Genomic DNA, 24,704 nt, shown 5'->3' with positions numbered 1-24,704 from the left:
AAATAGCTAAGTTATCTGTGTGGAGAATGGCTGAGACAGGCCAACAAGAAGGAAAGCAGGAAGAAAAATCAAAAGAGTATTGTGGTAATCCAGGTAAGATGGCAGCCTGAACCCGACCAATGATAATGGAGATAGAGAAAAGTAGACAGACTAGAGATAGATTTTGGAGGAAGAACTGATCATACTCAACTGTGGAACTGACCTTTGTAACTTGACAGGAAAGACCAGAGAAAAAGCAGATGTGAGAGTAAGGCTGAAGCTGTTTCAAAATGTTCAGTTTGAGCAACTGTATGAGACATCTAAGTGAAGAAGATACCAGCTGGGCAGCTGGAGGTTTCTAGTGACTCTAGGATATTACAGATTTCATACAATTTTATGGAGAATTTTACAATTTTTTATAAAAAAAATTATGTCACAAATAATACAGGTCTAACAGAATTTAGGCAAAATCCTATGAACTGAAAATGTTACGAATATTCTTTGTAACAAAGGTATTTCCAAATAGTTGAATACCATTTCACTGATCTGGGTTCAAGAAATAATCCTGTTCAATGCCTACTTTCTCTGCCTTTAACATCACTATGGCTAGGGGATTTCTTACCTGAATATTGAATTGGATCCTCCCAACAGTTTAGAAATTGTCACTTCAGGTAATTAACTCCTTTCAGAGCAACATATATAAGATTTGGTAATTAACTTTAAAAGCAGAATAATTTAAAGTCATTAATTTTTAAAAATGAACGTTAGAATAGTACCTGACACACACCAGATTACCAATATTTGTCAAGTGGATGAATGAGTTGTGTTTGCCAATTAATGACTGATGTGTCATGTTTTAGGTAATCTCATGCTAATAACGTAATTTGAGTAACGGGTTTTTAAAAACTAAATAAAAAATTTATTTTTTGATATTTAAAGGTCTGATGAATCTCAAAGTGTAAAAGGTTTTATTTTTTTGTCATATTTAGGCAAAGAGTAGGTGGTTGATAATTTAAAATCTAGGATTTCTTACTAGTTAATACCTCCTCTTAGAGATAATAAATTAAATAGTATGACTGAAATAATTTAAGCATAAAATTGTATTAGAAATTTTAAAATCACATTCTATTAAGATGTAAGTTCTTATGGCCTTAGGCATTCCCCAATAAAAGAGAAAGATCTGCTTTCTTATCAAGTTCATTTCACTTATGAGGCTTCTACTTTTAAAAATGTATTAAGGTTTATACTGAAAAAGTTAAAAGCATCGTATTTTAAAAACTCACTATAAAGCTTCGAAATAGGCTTGCTGAATTCCTTATAGTCAAAGACACTCTCTCTGAAGTGTCTGTAAATACACATCTGCAAATTATACATTTCAGCACAATCAACCTTCTGTAACTATACAATATAATGATCAGTTAATATTACCTTTGGAGAAGGTTACAAATATACAAGGCATATTCAAGATAAAATTGCCCAGTTTCAGAAGCTGGTACATTTGTATTACACGTAAGACAAAAGATGAAAAGAGAAATTTCTGGACTACGTAGGTATCAACATAACTGAGCACTATTACTAATGGAACATCTATCTAAATGCTGCAATTTTAAGAAAAATAAAGCAAACTGAACAGCCGTTAAGAAGGAAAAAACAAAAGCTTCTGTCACCTACACTTCTGTGTGCGTTCAAGTCAGAAAATTTAGAAGCTCATGATAAAATCTACAACAGGTAAAGTGTACAATAGCCTCATTCTTCCACAGAGCTCACGTAAGCACATTACCCGTATACCATGATGAGACTATTATGGACTAGACAAGCATTTGAGACAAAGACGTTAAAGTTCTTTGCCCTCTCAGTGTTCCCTAGGAGAACCGTGAGGAAAACCCACAGCAGCCACACTGCTACGCCGCATCACTTCCCACGCCATGTCAATGACAATTAAGTGACAGACCTGTATTATTTCTACATGCCAAGGGCATATCCAAACAGGAGGCTGTGGGGAATAAAAACAATACATGGCTTATAAGGAAATGGTGGCAGCAACTGGTCCTAGCTGAGCCAAAGCAAATTTGGTTTACCCAAAAGAAGAAAAAAAAATCTTAAATTCTTTCTAAGACGACCAGCGTTACTGCTGCTGCAGCTGAAAAAATGCACAGAGGCTCCTTAAAATCTTTCAAGCCTGAGGGTAGCCTCTGAGCAGCATATCTTGATTCAGTGGTTAAGGACCATGAATGCTATGTTCTATTTTGTAAAATCTTGGTATAGAAGGAAAAAATAGTTGACAGTTCCAATCTTGGTAGGGTATGTAAGATGTATTTTTCTGAAACAGCTTCATTCAGCAATTTCTATGCCAAACACCAAAAATATGGGTAAGCCCAAAGCTGAGGATTTTAAGTTCCTAATTCCTGTTTAACATTTCTGACCATGCTGGTACAAGATGGCAGAGCAAGCACATACATCTACCCAAGCACCAAATGAAATTGAATGGAAAAAAAAAAAAAAATTGTGTTGAACATAGGAAAAGGAACCAGCAATAACATTTTAAGAAATACCCAAAGCAGTTAAGTGAAGAGGCTAAAATTAAGAGAATCTCGTGGATATTGACATTTATGTCATTCTCCTTTAAGCCACAGGGATTTAGTAAAATAGGATAATATACCCTCCTCTATGACTACGCACACAACTAAACAGCTCTATAGAGATTAGCATTTTTGGTTTATAACAAAATAAATGTTTATATATTATATTTTATAATAATTATTACAGTCACAGAGGAGAATGTGATGTATAAACTTAGCAATGCTGTGTGTGCGTGTGTGTGAATCAACATGGGGAGAAATGAGAGGAGCTATTAAGAATGATTTCTCTTCATCTTTCAAAGAAAAATGTGCTGTCTAAAGCTTTAAATCCAGGAATATAGGCACAGGCTGGTGATAACTAAGAAAACTACAAAGCAGAACCTCACAGGAGAGGCTATCTCTTGGGAATCCAAGGGAGGGCACATATAGCCGGGCAGAGGAAACGTGACTTTTCACTTTTGACCCTCCTCTATTGTCTTAACATTGATAGTATTAACATGGCCTTAGTGTCTTAACAGTTTTGTTTTCTTTTCATTAACTCTAACTGCATAAGGCTCAGAAAGAGAAACACTTTAACCTAAAGAAAACCTCCAGTGTGGACCCTATTTAAGATACACCATGAAACATGCAACTGGGGCAGCCTGAGCCTGTCTGAATGAAGGTTTTCAATATTCACAGCACAAGCCATCGTTTTCATGAAAGACACGTCCCAGGGATTCATCACTGTAGAATATTGCAGCAAACATCTCAGTGAGGTGAAAATGGGAGATTAAACATTTATAGACAGAAGAATAAAAACTGCGATTATATAAAAGAGATAAAACCGCAAAGAATATCTCATTAAATTGTTATGCTTCTGGGCATACAGCTGATCAGCAAGCGATAAAGAGGAATTTATATCACCCCTTCCCCACCCCCGGACTTTTTCCTTTCCTAGTATCTGTGAGGATGTCATATAAGATTATTTACAGTAAAACATGTGAAGAAGATTCTCCTTGATTAGATAAGTTATCTTTTAGACAGGAGGCCTTGGAATACAGATCTTCAAATTCAAATTAAGTTTCTTAAGGAAATTCTACCTGTAGGATAGGTGAGTTTCTAATAGAGGTGATTTTCCCAATAGATTTCATTGTAAAATTTAGAAGAAGGTTCAATGAGCTTCCTCTTCAGACATCTGACTGACTTTTAGTAATAAAATGAGAATGCAAATGCTCAGAACTTTGACAAGGCGGGACCCGACAGAACAGGTTAGCTACCTGCTCAGCTGAAAACATCTGTGTAGCTAGTCACCCATTCACATAACCAATTTTTGGTAAGTATGTTCTGGGTTCCTAGCATTATGCAGAGACTAAGATAAATGTGCCACAGAGCCTGCTGAGGTGAACACAAGGAACCTCAGAAAGGAAAGACATGAAAAAAAATTCTATGAGATAAAGGTCATAATAGGAATGAGGCACAGGTTTGCTGGGCTTAGGGGAGGGGCAGTCCTAGTTAGAGAAAGCTCAAAAACAAGGCCTGTTTGAATTGAATTCTGAGAGAGAAATAGGGTGGAATTACACAGGAGACAAAAATTACAGGATTTGGTAACCAAGTGGGTATTGAGGTGAGGAAAATGAGTTTGGGGTAACTTTCAGGGCTTTGCCTTACTATCATATAGATGATGTAGTCATTAAGCCTACAAAAATAACATCCATATTTTAGAGACAGAGCACAATCTCCTGTGAATAATGAAAATTTTAAACTTTAGCTTTCCTTTTTTTCTTTTCCTTATTGACTCCAACAACCAGAGTTCTAGTAACACAAAATTACTGCAAGTCAGGCTTCAACATAGGTCAAAATTCTCTGACCATGTTCTACTCCATCCTGCCAGAGGATATACTTTATTTTCACAAAGGAGACTTGGAAATCAGCTAATCCTGTGTTTCTCAAATGTGACCACTAAAGAACTCCGGGAGGTGGAGGCAACATTGGACCATCTAGAAGGGGAGTAAACTATGGAGGGGGCCTCTGAGCTAAGCATGGTTTGACATTCTTAAATGGTTAGAAAACAAAACAAAGAAAACCAAACAAAAAAGAAGATGTAGCAGAGAACTGGTGGTCTGAAAAGACTAAAGTATTTGCCAGGTGGTCCAACCCCTGATCTAGAACACTGGAGGATACATTTTGAGGCAGCCCCTATAAAAGTGAAATTTCTTTGAAGCCTTGTTCAATCTAAAAATTCATGGAAATCAGGCATCCTGCCCCATAATATACCAGTGTTTCTTTGGCTATTAAAAAATGTTTTGCAATGTACTCAAAATCTTCAAGCCAAATGCTGCTTTGGGCAGATAGGCAGTCTTAATTCTATGACTTTGGGCACCCCAGAGCCCTGAGAAACTCAACTTGTTTTAACTTTTACTAGTTTTCATTTCACCAAGTGATTTTTTTCTTCACCTTGGACCCAGATTCTGGGGCCACCAACAATAACCCTTCGTATCTTGATAACAGTACACCCCAAAATATTTTTGTTATTTGACAGAAGACTCTTAAAAGAAAGAAAAATGACTTTAAGGAAAAGAAAAAGTGGAAGAGCTTAAATGAGAATGTACCTTATGAAATAACATTCAATTTAATGCATTCTTCAAAACAGCTTGCCAGTTGCAAACTATTATTTCAAGTGACTGGAAACAAACTAAATAGCCCACACTGAGGGAATGATTAATTATAATATTCCACCCAAGGGAATAAGATGCAACTTCTAAAAAATAAGCTTATAAGGACATGGAAACTATTTTTGTTAGAGAACAAAGCAGGGCACAAAATGGTATATATAGTATGATCAACAAATGTGATTTTAAAAATTTAAATCAGCTTGTAAGAAAACAGAATGTGCATAGATCAAATGTTTACAGTTGTATTTGAAAGGTAGTATTTATTGTTCCCCCTTTCTCATTCTCATTTTTTAAATATTCTCTACTTCCATATTCATTTTAGTGCTGGGAAAAAAAGAAACAACAACAATAATAATGTTGGATAACCAATTCAGTATGAAAATCTCTTTAAATATCTCTTTTTTAAAGATTTTATTTATTTATTTGAGCTAGAGAGTGAGAGAGAGAGTGCGCATGAGACGGGGGACAGAGGGAGAGGGAGTAGGGAACCTGACTCAGGGCTTCATTCCAGGACCCTGGATCATGACCTGAGCCAAAGGCAGATGCTTAACTGACTGCCTCACCCAGGCGCCCCATCTTTAAATATCTCTTTCCAACAACTTCTTATGAGACTTTTGGCTGAAAATCATTTCTTATATTTATATGTGGAGATATATATATATATATATTCAATTTCAATATATTCAAATTTAAATATATGATTTTTAAAAAATAAAAATATGTATGAATCAGGGACTTGAAAACTGATAATTAAGGGAGTTGGTTCTGCATGCTTCAAAAAGATGCCCAAACACACTTAAAATGTATTATCCCAAGACAATCTTCTCAAAAGTCTTACATAAATACTGCACTTGGAAACAATACAACTACATACATTTAGGTGTTCTGTGGTGTGCTTCTGAGCCTCCACCAATGGTTAGAAGACACTAACACATCTCCTTGTCTCCTTTGATGGGAAAGAAAGAAGAGGAGAGGCCCAAGGAACTATTGCTGTCTTTCTGCACCTCCTTGAGATCAATCTAACCCATCTCTAGTCTACTTTTAGGCATTAACCAAGGTAATATGGGGAAAGGCAGTCAGAGTTGGCCCCCAAATCATTACTTAAACCAAACTTATCAACAGCTTTAATATAATCTTATTTGATTAACAGTAGACCCAATGCTTAGGTATAAATTTAACATTCTACAAGTATCACCTAAAGTACCAAAATAGTAATTCAATAGTTTTAAAATACAAACAATCTTATAAGTTGCCCCATGGAAAATGATCAAAATGGTTATTTTTCTATAAAAATATTCTGCCATCTATCTCTCAGCAAACTGTCATCTCTTCCTTGTAAGACAGGACTTACATGAGTAACTCCAGCCACACATTCTACCTCACCCCATCTCTTCTCACCATCATCCAATGGCCAATTCTGAGTATTGGCATCCTTAGCCAAACCTGCACCAACTTGTCTTGACTATCTAAATGGTCACTATCTTCTCCCCTTTTGATGGTTAATCCACAAACTGGTTAATGTGAACCCAGTTAAATGAAATTTGGTTGCATTCCCATTTCTAACTACCATTTTTTAAATAAAATAATTAATAAATTCAACAAAGTCACAGGACCAAAAAGCAACATATAAAGATCACCTGTGTCTCTATACATGAATAAATAAACAATTGGGAAAGGAAATTTAAAAAATAATTCTATTTACAATACCAAAAGAGTAAAACACTTAGGTGTAAATCTAACTAAGGAGGTTAAAGATTGTATGTTAAAAACTATGAAATATTGCTGAAAGAAATGAACAGAGACACATAGCAATGGAAAGACATCCTATGTTCATGGATTAGATGATTTAATATTGTTAAGATGTCAATATTACCCAAAACTATCTAAAGATTCAACATAATCCCTATCAAAATCCCAACAGCATTTTTTGCAAAAATAGAAAAAAAAAACAACTAAAAACTAAAATTTACATGGAATGTCAAGGGACTCCAAATAGCCAAAACAAGTTTGAAAAAGGACAAAGTTGGAGGATTCACATTTCCTGGTTTCAAAACATATTACAAAGCTACAGTAATCAAAACAGTATGGTACTGGCATAAAGATAAGACACTGAATAGAGTCCAAAAAAATAAACCCTCATGTATATGATCAAATGATCTTCAACAAAGGTGCCAAGACCACTCATTGGGGACAGGACAGTTCCTTCAACACATAGTGCTAGGAAAACTGGATATCCAAATGCAAATGAATGAATTTGAACCCTTATCTTATACCACATACAAAAAGTAACTAAAAATGAATTAAAGACTAAATATAAGACCCCAAACTATAAAACTTCTAGAAGAAAACATAAGGGGAAAACTTCATGACACTGTATTTGGCAAGTAATGATTTCTTAGCTATGACTCCAAAAGTATAATCAACAGAAGCAAAAATAGACAAATGGGACTACATCAAATATTAAAACTTTGTTCATCAGAGAATATAATCAACAGAGTGAAAGGCAACCTAAGAATGGGAGAAAATATTTGCAAATTAGATATCTGCTAAGGGGTTAATATCCAGAATATACAAAGAACTCTTAAAACTCAACAACAAAAAATCAAATAACCTAATTTAAAAATGGGCAAAGGATTTGAATAGACATTTCTTCAAAAATGATATACAAATGGACAATAAGTGTATGAAATGCTCAATATCACTAACCATCAGAGAAATGCAAATCAAAATCACAGTGAGATACTACCTCACACCTATTAGAACAGCTGCTCTCAAAACAAGATAAAACCAAAAAAAAAAAAAGAAAAGAAAATAACAAGTATTGGTGGGGATGTGGAGAAGTTGGAATCCTTGTGTACTGCTGATGGGACTGTAAAATGGCATAACCACTATGACGATTCTTCAAAAAATTAAAAATAGAACTACCATATGATGCAGCAATCCCACATCTATGTATATATCCAAAACAATTTAAAGTGGAATCTCAGATATTTGCAAACCCATGTTCAAAGCAGTACCATTCACAACAGCCAAGAGGTGGAAGCAACCCAATCCATCAACAAATGTAGTATATACACACAATGGAAGCCTTAAAAAGAAATGAAATCTTGTCACATGCTTCAATGCTCTAGGCTAAATGTTTTCATCCCCACAAAATTCATATGTTGAAATCCTGATGCCCAAACACCTTTAGGAGATGATTAGGCCATGAGGGTAGAGCCCTCAAGGATAGGATTAATGCCCTTATAAAACAGCTCTCTTGTCCCCTTTTACTATAAAAGGGCACTTCAGGAAGTTGGCAGTCTGCAATTCAGAAGAGCATCTTCATCAGAACTCAACTATGCTATCACCCTGATCTTAGACTTCCAGCTTCCAGAACTGTAAGAAATAAATTTCTGTTGTTTGCAAAATACCCAGGCTGTGGCATTTTGTTATAGCAGCCTTGATGGACTAAGACATACAACAACATGGATGAACCTTGAGGACATTATACTAAGTGAAATAAGCTAGTCACAAAAGGACAGACTTTGTATAATTTCACTTCTATGAGGTATCTAACATAGTCAAATTCAGGGGTAGAAAGCAGAATGACTGTTATCAAGGTCTGGGGTGGGGTACAAATGGGAGTTGTTTAATGGGTATAGAGTTTCAGTTCTGCAAGATGAAAAAGTTCTGGATATCTGTTTTACAACAACGAATACTTACTACTAAACTGTACACTTAAAAGATAGTAACTTTTACAATGTACGTTTTTATCAAACATTTTTTAATAAAAAATAAAATAAAAACATATTTTAAAAATCCAAATCTTTTTTTTTTTTTTTTTTTCCCCTGAATAAGGAGGGAGAAAAGAAATGGAAAGGGAGTAAATACTTTTCTTTAGGGCAGATGTGTGCATTTTCATTTCTGGTGCACTCCACACATACCAGTTCCACAGAGAGAGAACAAAGTTTAAACCTTGAACATGAGGACCCAGAGCTTTCAAAATCCAAATCAGACACCATAAAACCCATCAGAAAAGCCTAAGGTTGGGGATGTTTACCTTTAGGTTACTCATTACCTTGCTTATGGTAGGGATACTCCCAGGAAATAGCAAGAACAACCAGTCTACGCAATTTGGGTTCTTGATTACAAATAACTCAAATGGACATTAGCAACCTAACAAGAAAGGAATTTGTGGCAGTATAGTGGGAAGCTTTGAATCCACATTAAAGCTGAAGAACCAGTTTATAAGACAAGTTTCTATGTCTGGGTGGCCAAGAACACACCGAGGCCACACCACAGGATCAGTCCCATTAGGATACCTGCCATGGCTATGGCTATTCCTGACTCCAAGACCCCTGTCTAACTGGTCCTGTATTGCTGCATTATCCCCTCAATGTTCAAATTCTGGGGTGAGAAGAACTGACTAGACATGCCAGGGAGCTTCCATTCAGTGGGGCATTCTTCCCAACAAGCAGATTATTCAAATACTAAAGGGCAGAGAGAAGGAAACTGTCTACGTTGATTACCAAGTAGCTTAGCAGCTATTTATGTCTCCCAGTTTAAAATAAAGTAGTAAGTTTCCAGCCAATTCCAGGAAATAGGTGAATCTTCATGCTTACTGGATCCCATCACCTGCAATGTGGCAGGTTTCCACAAGTTATCCAACCAGGTAAGACCACTGATAAACTTTATCACTAGGTAAAGCAAGGTGCACAGAAGCAGGTAGGATGAATGAGACCATGGTTAGTTGCCCTCTAATGCTTTTGCTTTTGTCAAAGTCAAATTTACTTGACCGTGGTAAGAGCAGACACTGCCTTCAAAACTCCTGCTAGCACAAACTATAAAGACAGAGCGCATACCAGTGCTGTTCTGTCAACATCCCCACGGGACTAACATTGCTTAAGCAGAGAAGATGCCATTTATCCAGCACAGTGTAATCAATGTGTAAGCCTCTAGCCAGTTCCCAGTCTATCTGAAAAAATTTCCATAGACTGTAGGGCAAAGGTACACAGAGATGTAGAAAGTCATAAAGAAGTGAAAGCAAGGGTAAGGAATTAACTTCATTTCACATTACACTCTTTTATTCATTCAATACATTCCTGTATTCAAAGGGCTCTGAACACTTCTACTTTCACGATGATAGAGGAAAGATGTCTTTTCCTCCTTTATCTTGAAAAATCAACAAAACAAGAATTTTTTTAAAGAACCAGAAACACCATTTAAAAAAAAATAAAACTAAGAGACATCTATAGCTCTGAACCACAACATATGTAGGAAGTGAGGAGAGAAATGGTGAGGGGCATTAGAGAGCAGAGGATGGTCAAACCTCAGTGTCTGAACAAGCTGCGGGGGCTCCCCAGGAAACGTCAGGAACTGGAGGCATCAGCTATTGTGAAGGTGAGGTGAGTGGGCAAAGGCAGAAAACAGGGAGACTGTTTGAAAATCTACATAAACAGCAATTAGATTCCCAGGGTGCTCACTCTCCCCAAAGGAACTAGAAGGTACACCATTAATAAATACGGCTTCTGGGAAGCAACAAACTTATAAACAGCAGCATGGAATAAACAGGAGCATGGAAGACAGAGTGGAGGTGAAAACAGATATGAAGGGAAACTGTGCATGGCAGAGAGTGAGACCCTCTAGCCCTCTCACCCTACAGGTCCAGAACTCCAGTAGCGAGGCTGATATCCCCAAGCAAGAGACTGAAGGGCAATTCTCTGGAAAAATTAAATTATCACCTGAGTAAAGACCTGCAGATTTTATTATCTGAATCTACAACAAGAATGTAATAGGCTACCCAGTCAACCTAGAGAGAAGTCCTCTGGGAAACAAGCCCACACACATATATAAGCACACACACAACTTCTAATTAATTAGCTTTCTAGTGCCTCACCTCTTAAACAAAAGACAAGGATCACCAGACATCTGAGGAAAGCCCACCACAGTTGAGAGAAAAGACCAAAATAAGTAAAGTGAAAAAAAAAAGGCGGGGGTTGGGAATTAGTAGAACAGGGACTGGTAAGAGAAGAAAACCTCAAAGAAATCATATTTAGTATCTCCACTGAGCTAAAATCTGTACTCATCTTATAAAAGCACATTATTAAAAAGAAAAAATCAGAATGTAAGAAAGGAAGAAAAAGATTACATAAAAATTCAATGAAAAAATTCAAAGGTAAGTTGAAGAAATCTCCCAGAAAGTAGAATAAAAAGTTAAAGAAGACAATACAAAAGAAAAAGATAAGACTATTAGAAAATTGGTGTAATAAGTTCACATCTAAATTAATATGTATTCTATTTTTTTTTTAAGATTTTATTTCTTTAGGGGCACCTGGGTGGCTCAGTTGTTACATGTCTGCCTTCGGCTCAGGTCATGATCCCAGGGTCCTGGGATCGAGCCCCACATCGGGTTCCCTGCTCGGCAGGAAGCCTGCTTCTCCCTCTCCGACTCCCCCTACTTGTGTTCCCTCTCTCGCTGTGTCTTTCTGTGAAGCAAATAAATAAAATCTTTAAAAAAAAAAAAAAAAGATTTTATTTCTTTATTTGACAGAGAGAGACACAGTGAGAGAGGGAACACAAGTAGGGAGAGTGGGAGAGGGAGAAGCAGGCTCCCCGCAGAGCAGGGAGCCCAATGCGGGACTCGATCCCAGGACCCTGGGATCATGACCTGAGCCAAAGGCAGACATTTAACGACTGAGCCACCCAGGTGCCCAATATGTATTCTAGATAAAGAGAACAGAGTGAAAAAGCAGGGAGAACTTTTTCAAAGAAAATAATATAAAAACATATTTAATAATCATGCAATTCTTGGATAATAGGGACCTACTGAGCACTCAGCACAGTGAATGAAAAATAGATTACATTATGGTAATTCACCAAAAAATTTTAGGATACACATATGAATAAGAGACATTAAAAACCTGGAAAAAAGAAACTGGCAAAAACATACAAAAGATCAAGGAAAATGGCATTAGACTTCTCCATCGCAGCACTAGAAACCAGATGATAATGAAGCAAAACGATCAAAATTCTTTCCAACTTAGAATTCTATACCCAGCCGAATTACCACTCAACAAGACCAGAACAAAGAAATTCTCGTACCTGAGAAGTCTGAGGGACAGAAAACTGCTAAATTTTTGTTTTAAGTCTTCTAGCACTATCTGACTAATAGTTTTGCTTTGAACAGTACAGTTTATACACAGTTTCAACTATACCTCCTTTTGGTTTGCAGACACAAGAGTACATTTTCTAGGGTCTGTAATTGTGAATGGGATACACCTTCAGTTGCCACATACTCCCCTAATAAAATATGAGATCAACAATGTAAAATATTCCACAGTTAAAACAATAAGCTTTATTCTTAAAAAGTACTTTACAGTCACAAAATATCCTGGGAAGTAAGGCAGATATTATCATCCTTTGCTTAAAGATAAGAAAATCGATGCTTTAAGAGAGGTGACTTTACAAAGGTGTCAAAGCCAACATAAAGTGGTACAAGAACTCATATCTGAATCTAGTGCCATGTGCAGGATTCTCCTCTGACATGAATGCAAGAACTCTGTGCACAATCTTTATGGCTTTCCATTTCAGCATCTCCTTCTCTCTTATGCACATGGAAACTGTTTCCTTTCAAGGTATCAAAAGCATTGTTATCCCTTTTCTCCACTCCAGTACAACCCAGCTATTTATTTCACCTTAAGCACTTCAGCACTATAGCCCCTTCCCCTTCTCCAGGCCATCCTTAAAGAACTGTAGTACAGGTACCAAAATAAACACACACTTAACACTTAGAGTATGACAAAGGGCAAATCCTAGCTACTCATTAGAAGTTTCTTGATTTTTTTTTTTCTTAAGCCAGTGAGAAGGAAAATAGATAATCAGACAAATGTGACTTCATCTTCTCGTATGCTACATACAGGAGGAAGGCACCTAATATATTTCAGAGGTTCATAATGATCCATCTGGCTCATTATCACAAAAGAAACAAAGTCTGGTGTATAATCAGCTATTAGTTTTTTATACTATAGAGAGGTGAAGATCCAAGAATAACTATCCCTTCCACTCTGCCCCCAAAATATATTAATCAAAAAATCTGCTTTAAAATTTAGAACACAATAAACACACACACACATACCCCTTCCCCTACCCACCACTTTCCCCAAACAAAGATACAGGAAGACTGACAGACATGTACGCACTCACATTCACACACCGTCTGTGTCGTTGTACCCACATCCCCTCTATTAAACTGTGAACCTGAGTGGCAGAGGGTAAAGAGGTCACAGTCCTCACTGAAAAAACCCAACGTCACTCTAGGTAACTGTGTTCTGAATCACCCAAAGAAATAGTGTGGTAACAATCTGGCTACTTACTCCACAGTATCGGTCACCATTAAATATCTGAGGCGGCAGAGGGTTGCCCTGAGCAGGCTTCTTTTCTGGGGGAATGTTTTTGTACATCCATTGTCTCTGTTCTTCTGACATTGTGATATCCACCTCCTCAAACTCTATCTTGTTGGCTTCCAGAAATCTAACCACATCCTGCTGCTTCTTCTTTATCTAAAGAGGGAAGACAAATAAAGAAGGAGAAATGCTCAACTGAAACAATATGTAGATATTTCCAAATTGAACTAGATTTGATTTCTCATTGTCAGAGGTCACTGATGCAAAAAAAAAAAAAAAAAAAAGAGAGAGAGAGAGAGAGATTTTCCAGGTACCATGCACCATTGACTACACTGGATATCCAGCAGAAGTCTAGGCAAATCCTGACATGATGATTTCTTCACCTAGACTCCCCAGAACTCCGGGGCACAAATTGGAAGGATCAGATTATGTATGGGGTGAGGGACTCAGTTCTCAGTAGGCCATATCCATTCTCCCTCCCACTTACAGAAGTTGACATTTATAGTCATGAAAGCTCCCTCTGCCAAAACCATTTGAAAACCATGTATAGCCCATCTGAGATGTCAACATTTCATTGATTCCTGGGAGCAGCAACATTTTTATTCCCTTCAGCAGTCTCTTTCAGATATTCCACAGCTGTAGCCACTGTCATGAAAGCATCCTTTCATCAATTCACAAGAGAAAAATGTTCTCTGCTTCTAAGGTGAGAGTAAACAAGCATCATCTTAGTTTGAACTCTATTTCTTAACCCTTTTTGTTCTTCTCACCTTCATGTTTCCTTCTTCAGTCACTAGGGGTCAGGTGTGCTCTTGAAGAGCTGCAAACACATCTGTACATTTTCAAAATCTTATCAATCTTATTTAAGGGTTCATATTAAATAATTCAGACAAGGTGACAATATTCAATATCTTAAACACAGCATGTAAAACATGGCTCAACAAAGTTCCTTTTTCTAAGTGATTCTGGGAAATGTACATAGAGAACAAACTTAAACGGTGAAGTAATTTTATAACTGGCAATGAAAAGAATCCTTTTGAGAGGTCAAGCCACCATTTTATAAAAATAAAGTGCTTGAAGAACAAACTTTCACATACTGACTGCCCCTACCAATTTCCTCCAACTTTCCCCCAAAAGCCTCAATGACATGTGCATCCGAGATGGAAATCCATTGCATGTCATGAGCACAGAGATTCTGATCACTGGATTGAAGTCTATGAATGACTAACAAGACTGCACAGTTAGTATGGACAGAAATGCAAAGCTAGCCAAATAGGACATCTTTACACTCAGTGATATCAGAAAACAAGGAAACTACTGTATGGTAGTTTGATGCATTATCTTGGTTTCTTGAATTAAGCTTTTTCTCATTTCCGAAAAAGTTAACCTTTTTCCCTCATTGGTACAAAATTCCGGAAATGTAGTTATATTATTCTGAAACTGTGGCTTGCAAAAAAAGTATTATTCATCCTACTTAATTTCCCTTTATAACCATATAAGGCAGATAAACAAAGTTGATGCTGAAGTCAAAAGTGGTCACCTATTTTGATCAAGGTCTTGGTATGTGTTCTTGTTAAGACAATCATGTCATTCTCCTATTTATTTAGTGGGTCCCCACTGCCCTTGGAAGACCACACACACATTTCTTAGCATAGCACAATGTCCTTCATGATCCAGTTCCTTTGACTATGAAAGCAATGTATCTGCATTTTTAAAAGTCTAGAAATTGTAAAAACAAGCGAACAAGAAGTTACCTACAATCCTCTCAAAATTTAATTAGAGGAAAGGGTTTGGATTTAACGTCCATATGTAGAACTTTACATATCCAACACATTTCAAATGTTCATGAGAGTGATCAAAAATGAAACTGACAGTCAAACCTGAGTTTTCCATATAATATATATACACATAATATCCATCCCACCTCTACATCTTCCCCAAAGTGTGAGTGCCTAAAAACTCATATGCTCTCAATACTAGGATACATCAAAGACACGTACACAACTTCTTTACTCCCCAGCCCCCTAGATCCCCCACCCCATACACACAGCATTTACTGCTGGACTATAATCCCCTACAGCTCAACTGGTCATTCCTTTCATAGGATCACACTCAACAAAAACAGCTGCATCTTGCCGCTTTCACTCAAAATATATACCCTGTGTCATTAAAAATTTTTCAAAAGCATGAATTTTAATATCTGCTTAGCAATCCATCATGTACATGTTTTTCGTTAACTACTTCTCAATTATTGGTATTTAGAATACTTGTAACTTTCACCACCAGAAGTATCATGTGGTGAACATCTTTATTTAGAAATCTTTAACTGTAACCTCAACACTATTTTAGACATAGCCCTATGAATGAAACTCAGATCAAAGGGTAGAGACATTTTTCAGGCTCCTGATGGACCCATGCTAAACTGCTTTTCAAAAAGTCCACGTCAATTTACGTTTCCATTAGCGATGTATGAAAGTATCCATGTCTCAACACCCTTCCCTCCTTACAGCCAATATTTGAAAGATGTATCACAGAATATTAAAATTCAAATGATGTGAGTGATGGATGTGTTAACTAACTGTGGTAATCATTTCACTATATATATATCATTGTGTTGTATACCTTACACTTATGCAATATTATATGTCAATTGTATCTCAATAAAACTGAGGGAGAGGGAAAGGAACAATGCTCAAGAAGCAAAGGATAGTTACTAACAAAGGTGATAACTGACAGTAGTATAAGGAGTAAAATGTAAATAATTCTATCTCTGGTTTAAAAGAGGAAAGCGGGGGAGACAGGACCAGGTTTACATTTCAAAAAGGTCACTTTAATACTGCACAACTGAAGAAAAAAAAAAGGAGTTCTGTATATACTGTTAACACTACTATGAAAAGATCTCCAAGGTACATTAGTAAATGGGAAAAAAAAAAATTAAGGAACAGAACTGTGCATAGACTAGGAACATTTCTTTAAAAATAGAGGAAATAAAGGAACACATTTGTATTTGCTTGTATTTATGTTAAAAAATGAACTCTTGAAAGTTACATAAAAAAATAACAGAAATAGCTGTCTAGGGGCTGGGGGAGTGGGAACTGGGCGACAGGGACAAAGTAGGAGCAAGAGGTTTCCCTCTCTGCATGTGTGAACTTGAAACGTTTTTGAACAGTGTGAATATGTCAATATTCAATAGATTAAATAGAGGAAAGTTATGTTGAGAAAGAGAGCTTCACACAGAAGGGAACAGGAGTATATGGCCATAGACATGTGGTGTTTTATATAAATCAGGTTTTCCAACAGGACCTGAAGCCCCAGGAGTCAGAGCATGTTGTTACTCACTGGCCTCCACGTTTACTCAAACTTGTAAGAAAAGCCAGATGATTAAAAAGAAATTTTTTCTTGGGACGCCTGGGTGGCTCAGTCGGTTGAGCGTCTGCCTTCGGCTCAGGTCATGATCCCAGGGTCCTGGGATCGAGTCCCGCATCGGGCTCCCTGCTCCGCGGGGAGCCTGCTTGTCCCTCTGCCTCTGTCTTTCATGAATAAATAAATAAAATCTTAAAAAAAAAAAAAAAAAGAAATTTTTTCTTAAAAAAGAGCTAAGGCCACAGAAAATTAACTAATACTACAGCGAATGATTTGAATAAACAAAGGGCAGAAATTTAACCCAGAGCAGGAAGTTTTCAAGTAGGTATCTGTGGCATTAGCATCAGGAAGGAAGACAAGTCACGAGCTGCCACAACCAGCTATTTTTAAGATCTGCTGGGGTGAACGTGGCCTGGAGCTGTGGGAGCCCAGGCTTACCTGGCAGGGAGACAGGCCAGCTCGGGCGGAAGGGACGGCTGGTTGGGTGGGTACCCAGGTAATAGAAAGGATTCCTATGTGGCAACAGGAAGCGGCCAAGGGCACTGCATGTGCCGGTACAAACCCAGAGTTCAAATAACAATAACATATACCACCGCTTCCTTGACACAAAGAGCTCTCTCCTCCCCACGTTTCAACTATACTGAAGCAAAATGTACCCAACAGTCAATATCAAAAGACATGTGAGGAGCAAGTGGAAGAGAAGTAAACCGTGGGACAACAGTCGCTGCCTTCACCCATGTCAATTCAGCCATGATGGAAGGACCTATAACTCAGGTGTTTTTTGTTTGTTTACACACCTAGAAGCCATGGCAGTTAATGCTAGTTTTTTACCCAGTAGCCAATCTCCCTTTCTTAATAACAGAAGGCTGGGTTTTGTTTGGAAAAGCGATGCGCTCTGCTACAAAACGTGTTTTACCCAGACTCCTCTGGAGCCGGGAGTCATCACATGACACGGTTCTGGCCCATAAGAGAGAAGGCAGATGTTCTCCGGAAGGCTCCCCTTAATGAATAAAAACACAAAGCCCATTATATCCTTCTCCCTCCTCTCTTGAAGAAACGCAGAAGTGGTGCCTGGAGGTGCAGAAACCATTTTGCAATTGTGAAAACAAACTCCATATGCTAAGGATGGTCAAGCAGAAAGACAGGAGCTTGGGTCCTTGATATTGTACAGCTGCCACACCAGTCTTGTGCGGCCCACTCTAAACCTTTCTGTATTAGACAAATTAACCCTTAATTGCTTAAGCCACTCTACTGAGTTTTTCTATAGCTTTACCTGAAGAAAATTCTTAACTGCTACTTAAAATGTCTTCAGAAATACTATAGTATGATGGATTGAAAATAAAGCTATTATTGCATAGCAGAGCCTAGAAATAAAAGCTGTAAGACATAAATTTAAGTGAAATGAATATATGTCACTGAACAGATGAATTTTCATTACGACCACAAAAAAAAAAAAAAAAAAAAAAAAGCAGCAGCAGGAAAAAAAGGTGTTGGACCCAAAATAGATATCTACAAAAGCATGACAGTTGGATTTTATTATTCAAACATATACCATTACATATTATCCAAAGCAATTAAAAGGAACAGATTCTCCAAAATCTCTTAGGCTAGATTATGGGAAGGCAAACTATGGCCCACAGGCTAAATCTAGCTCATAACAGTTTTTGTATAGCCCCCAGTCAAAAATGGGGTATTTTGAATTGGGGTTGAAAAAAAAATAAAATTAATAGTATTTCATGACAAGTAAAAATCATATGAAATACAAATCTCAGTGTCCATAAATAAAGTTGTATTGGAAGACAGCTCCACCCACTCATTTCCATACTGTCCCAGGCAGAGCTGAGGGCTGCACGGAGGCCCAGGGCTCCCAAAGCCTGAAGAAAAAGTCTGTCCTTTACAAAGTTCCAGCCCTGGGCTAGACCAAACATCTCCATTTCTGGCTCAAAGTTCAATTTGTTAATGAGGCCTTCCCTGACAACCAGGTTTTATATTTTTCCAGTGCCCCACCCCCCAACTCCCTACTTCCCTTCAAGGCTTCATTTGTCACCATAGCACTTAGCATCTGACATACTGTACGTTTTCCATATTTATTTCTCTCTCTCCCCTAATAGAATATAAATTCCACAAGGCCAGGGATTTTGTCTCCTGTTTTGTTCACTGTTGTATCCCCAGGGCCTCGAAGCATGTCTGGCATGTGGCAAACACTCACTACCCAGTTGTTAGCGAACAGACAGGATTTTCACACATGGAAGGGCCAGGGTGACAGAAAGGCTTCATCCCGACTCTCAGTGGTGTTGGTACTCTCGTCATTTAGGATGATCTACCATGGAGAGTCCTCTCTAACCACCTTAGCTGAAGTTCTATTGTCTAAATTTATTAAAATTTTATTTGTTCATCTGTGTACTTGACTTTATGCTCATCTGTCTCCACAATGTCAGTTCTGTAAGCACAGAGACTGGCAACGCAGGAGGCCCTCAGTAAATATTAACCAAATGGATGATTAAAGAACTATCACTCCAGCGCCGAACATCAAAGATTTCCAGGTGATGTTCTAGAGATCAAACTGAGTTGGTAATTTAATTTAGGAACAAATGTAACGAAGTTTAGCCAAAAAGCAATGTAGATCAAACGCCAATATTTCTCAATTAATGCTAAAGCTGTATGATTTTAAAAAGCAGTGCGTCTAGGATGCTACATGTAACTGTAAATTGCCTAAATAATTCAGAACAGTCTGTAGACCCTGAATGTGAAAAAGGCTTTGCTTTTAACATTGACAATGATATTGAAGAAGAAAGTTGTATGTGACTATATGTTTAAATAAATGCTCTTGTCAGTTAATTTTAAAAATTGCAAGCGTATAATGTAGTATTTTGTTTGGCCCAAATGTCTTAATTAAATTGTTGATATATTTGCAAATTGATGGCAATTGAGAATGAAGCAAATATACCAGTATTTCCCTGACTCTGCTTCTAACAGCTACCTTGGGATTCTATCACCCCCATCCACTTCCCCTAATATCTCCAGAAGTTCTGAAGCAAGCTTTTTAAGGGGTCCTGCATTAATAAATGATCTGTGTTCCCCTTAAAATTCGTATGTTGAAACCTAACCCCCAAGGTGATGGTATTACAAGGTGGGGGGCCTATGGAAGGTGATTAGTTTAGGAGGACAGAACCCTCATGAATGGGATTAGTGTCCTTATGAAAGAGACCCAATAATATCCCTACCCCTTTCCACCATGTGAGGACACAGCAAGGAATCTGCAGTCTGCAACCAGCAGAGGGCTTTTACCAGATCCCAACCATGCTGGCACCCTGATCTTGAACATCCAGCCTTCAGAACTGTGAGAAATAAATTTATACTGTTTATAAGCTACCCAATTTTGTTATCGCAGCCCAAACAAAGACAATGAACGTTTACCCTTTCAACTCCAAACCCCTGCAAGACAAGACCCAGCCCCACTGAGGACCCCAAGGCCTGCACCCAAGCCCTGGTGACCCACCCCCACAGGCGCCCAGGCGATAAACTGCCTGGGCTGGTGCTGCTGAATCTGCTGACCTGGCATGAACACTCAATGACCCATGAAAATCATAGTGAAGATGTCTGTAGCTCTTTCACTAGCAACCTCCTGGCTCCAGGAGTCCCTCAGGATTGGATCAGAGGACAGGCTAAATAAATTACATTGTACTTGAGTCAGATTTACCCCTACTCGGTGGCACTTTTAAGTAAACTTGCACTCCTCCACTCTCTCTTCTCCTCTGATTAGTTCTTTCCCAGAGGCTGACGGTTAATTTAGGTAATGAAGTAGCCCCTGCTAGAATCCTTCCATAGGCTTCTAGACATGTCTAATTATGTTTGAATTCTGGGGTATACACAGCTGATGCTGCACCTTTGGACCTTGGGAGTGAATAGCAAATAAAAAGAAATAATCAATTTGAAGAAGATAGGTTTTTTTTTTTTAAGATTTTATTTATTTATTTGACAGAGAGAGAGACAGCGAGAGAGGGAACACAAGCAGGGAGAGTGGGAGAGGGAGAAGCAGGCTTCCCGCCAAGCAGGGAGCCGTATTCGGGGCTTGATCCCAGGACTCCGGGATCATGACCTGAGCCGAAGGCAGATGCTTAACGACTGAGCCACCCAGCACCCTGATAGTTGTTGTTGTTGTTTTTTAATTGAGATTTGTTTTAAATTGAGATTTAATGTGCGTAATTGTGGGAAAGCAAGTTTAAAGACAAAGTACAAATGGAAGACAACAAGCAAAACTGGGGGGAGGATGGGGAGTGTGTACTTTTGAGTTAGACTCTCCACAGTTTAATCCTGGCCCTGTCAGTTGGGTAGCCTTGGGGAAATTACAAAGCTTCTAATCTGTGAAATGGACCCAATTTTTTTTTCCCCATAGATTCAATGAGAGGATTAAATACAAAAAGAGCTAAGCAATACCAGGCACTTGCTCAATTGTTTCATTCAATTCAAACACATGAGCTTTTTTTTCTTTGCCCTAGATGGGGCCCTCTGCAAAAAATATAAAGTGACTTTTGGGTACTTTCAAAGGCTTTAGGTATTCGATGTAACAGTTCTTTATTTCACTTACTTTCACACTTCAGATACACAGTTTTCTTTTTTCTGACTTGAGATAATGTAGGACTGATTAGGACCTTTTATGCATCTCTCATGGAAAAAGTCAAAGGCAGAGGAAAGAAAACAGAAAGTAAAAATTTACTTATAATGGAGGGGCTGGACTGAACTAAGGAGAAGGAGAGGGCCCTAAGACAACTCCTTTCCACCACAGAGGGAGGAAAGGACTCAGGATCTTTCCCTTGTCAAAGACCCTAGGAACTTCCCAGCAAGTGAACAGAGTATCTCAAAGATACAAAATTTCATGGCAAACTCTTTAACTAAGACCTCACTGTTGGACTCACTAGGCATTATACTGACATAAAGAGGAGGCAGATGGCTGAAAGTATGTGGCAGACGCTATACTAGTTAACCCCTCCTGTGTGAAGGCTGAAAAACCAAAGTTCCCAGTTTGGTCAGGTACCCTTGCAGCTGGGCAGCCCTGTGACCCAGCTCTGGCCCCTGAGGTATGAGCCCACATCTGCTGAGTGGAGCTTCTGGACAAGGCTTTGCTCTCTTGATCAAGCACATGGAATCAGATGCTAGGCCCTTTGTCCCTGCCCTTTGTCCTCCTTTCTGCTTGGAACCTCAGTGTGAGGGCTAGAGGTATGGAGGCAGCTTTTCTACCCTGAGCCAGTAAGCATCAGGAAAAGGCCAAGAGAATCCTCAAAACACAGGCGCTGAACAAATCAGCCTGCAGACTTACGGAGAGGCCAAAACTTCTGTTCTTTTAAGCTCACATTAGCCAGGTTCTCCCTTGCCGCAGGTGAACACATTCCTAACTAGAACACTCACCAATATGTTTCATTGTTGGGGAGTAGGGCAGGGTGGAGAATAAACCCCAACAAGCCATCTGCTAACTGTCAACGTTCTAGCACTGTGTAACTAAACATGAGGTTACATGTAAAGGACTGTGTGTCTGGTGTCTGTTGCAGGTTATCTTACTGGAAAGCAAATACCAGGTTACCAAGTCAAAGATAACAATGAGAGAGGCTGTCTGGCAAGAGATTGAAACTTGAGTTTTAAGGAATCAGAGTGTCAGAAAGAGATGGATTATGAAATACTGGACAATTCTTGAAACAGCCAGTATTATATGGTATAAATTAAAGCAATAAAATTTTAATGATGGAAAAAATTGTGCTTTTACATCTGTGTATTATTAGTACAGTCCCTGCTACTTAACAGGCACTCAGTATGTTTATGTTAACCACATAAACATTACTGAGTTTGAATACATACTTTTAATGTTTTCTTTTGAATCAGTCCACATTTTTGGTCCTGTTTTCTTAAACAATTTGCATTGGTTTCTTTTTTCCATTTTTGTAAGTCATCTTTGCAATTTAATAATTTTTTATTTAAAAAAAAACACCATCATCTCATCATCCCTGAAGCAATTGTTTTTTATACTCTCTTCCAAGGACACAAGACTTAGAAACAAACTTTATATAGTTGCCATAACATACACACTTGGGTTAGGATATTTCAGTTGCATTACAAGTATTTTGTTTTTATAATCTTCAGAGTTATCTTATTGCATGCATAAATTCTATTAAGTACTTACTTTAATGTTTAGAACATTATCATACCATTAGAAATTTAAGTATGTTCTAAGGATTTTTTTTTTTTATTAAAGAAGAAAACTGTTCCAAAGTGCTGACTTTTTTCATGATGACAAGTGTATCAGTAGTAAGCTACCTAACATATTAACATACACCGGACTCTCTCTTACACATACACACACCCTCTTCTTTCTTGACTCAACCATTCAAGGTAAATATGATACTTTATCAAGTAACTATTTTACAGAATGGATTTTAGGAAATGTTTGATATTATTATTTTATTATTGAAAACAATGCTTGTCATCTATAAAACTGTCAGTATAAAAACCCAGAAATATAACTTTCTAACTTAAAAATCTTTCAAATGGAAAATTTCACAGAGTTTTTAAAATTTTCAGTGTAAAAATGTAAAATCCTTCAACTGGTTTTCAGAACAACTCACTGACATCAGGGAAGACAGTGTAATTTTAGCTATCAAATTTTAACAGCTTTTGCATGACTAATGAATGGAATCAGAAAAGTGATTACCACTGTTCTTTAATTATAATGATGTTAATCCTCATCTAAATCTATGTATTCTTGGGGAGTTACCTTTTGATCAATGACAACTGTTAGAGCTGACCTGCAAATTGTAGTATTGTTAGCTCACACTGTTCTCGCTAAGAAAAACTGTTTTTGATGAGAGAAAATTTTTATCATTAAAAAGTAAAATCAACAATATTGTTTGAACTGTATCCCATGACTTTTATTGCTATTTTGTGGACATTTTATGATGCACATCTTTTATTAGTATAGGTAGTATATACACAGCATTTATTTAAAACACACATGTATTAGGGATAATTATTATTAGGGTATGTGATCAAAAACTCCAGAAATGACTACACTAAAAAAGCCGTGAGGACCAGAGGAAACACGTGTGGGCATGCACACAAGATTATAACACATAAGTCTTTATAATGCTGGAGTCTAAGTAACTTCTAAGCCAGAAGGCAAATCTCTGCTCCAAATATGAGAAACATTAAATTCTATTATTCTAATCTTTCAGTGCCATTTTTCTTATACTAGGTTTTAAAAAAAGTTAAGTTTGCAAATTCCTATTTTTCAAAACCAGCAAAAATGGAGGGAATAAAATCCCAGCATATTTTCTAAAAGTATGGCTTAAATCTTGATATCCTTTGCCTAGAAGTATTCTAGCAGGCCTGGGAGTGGAAAAGTTACCACCAGACTGATAAAGAAATCCCAAAAATCTAATCTGAGCTTCACTGTAAATATAGTAGCATGTTATACTGCTAATATATTTTCTATGGGTTAACTTAAATGAAACATGGTACTAAATCTAGAGTCAGAAAAGGCAGGAATATTAGCACACACAGCGCTTGAATCTGGCAAAATAGAGACATCTTAACGTCTGGGCAATATCCTTTATAATCTGTTTTCTCTTCATAGTAGTACTTTTGCCCTTGAAGACATCACCTCCTTCCACAACTTCAACTATCACCTCTATGAAAACATACCTAAAGTTTGCATTTCAAAATTGGCCTCTTTCACAGGGTCAATCTCACGGTTCCAAAGCCTT

General features: G+C 37.6%; 1 protein-coding gene across 2 annotated transcripts in view; it reads right to left on the bottom strand.

Moving 5' to 3' along the window:
- SH3BGRL2 (SH3 domain binding glutamate rich protein like 2) overlaps positions 1-24,704 on the bottom strand; it is a 60,387-nt gene that overhangs the window by 9,665 nt on the left and 26,018 nt on the right. For both annotated transcript variants that reach the window (XR_004676496.1, XM_034990316.1), the window contains exon 2: positions 13,564-13,749. Coding sequence is in view for 1 of the 2 variants with exons in the window: in XM_034990316.1 (XP_034846207.1) it covers positions 13,564-13,749 (186 nt within the window). In the remaining variant the exon portion in view is untranslated. The remainder of the gene's footprint in view (positions 1-13,563; positions 13,750-24,704) is intronic.

This window comes from Mirounga leonina, unplaced genomic scaffold, assembly GCF_011800145.1.
Source record: "Mirounga leonina isolate KUSES-001 unplaced genomic scaffold, KU_Mleo_1.0 Mir_53, whole genome shotgun sequence".
In the NCBI taxonomy this organism is placed as follows: domain Eukaryota; kingdom Metazoa; phylum Chordata; class Mammalia; order Carnivora; family Phocidae; genus Mirounga; species Mirounga leonina.
Note: the sequence above shows the minus strand (reverse complement) of the source record. Positions and strands in the feature narration are given on the sequence as shown.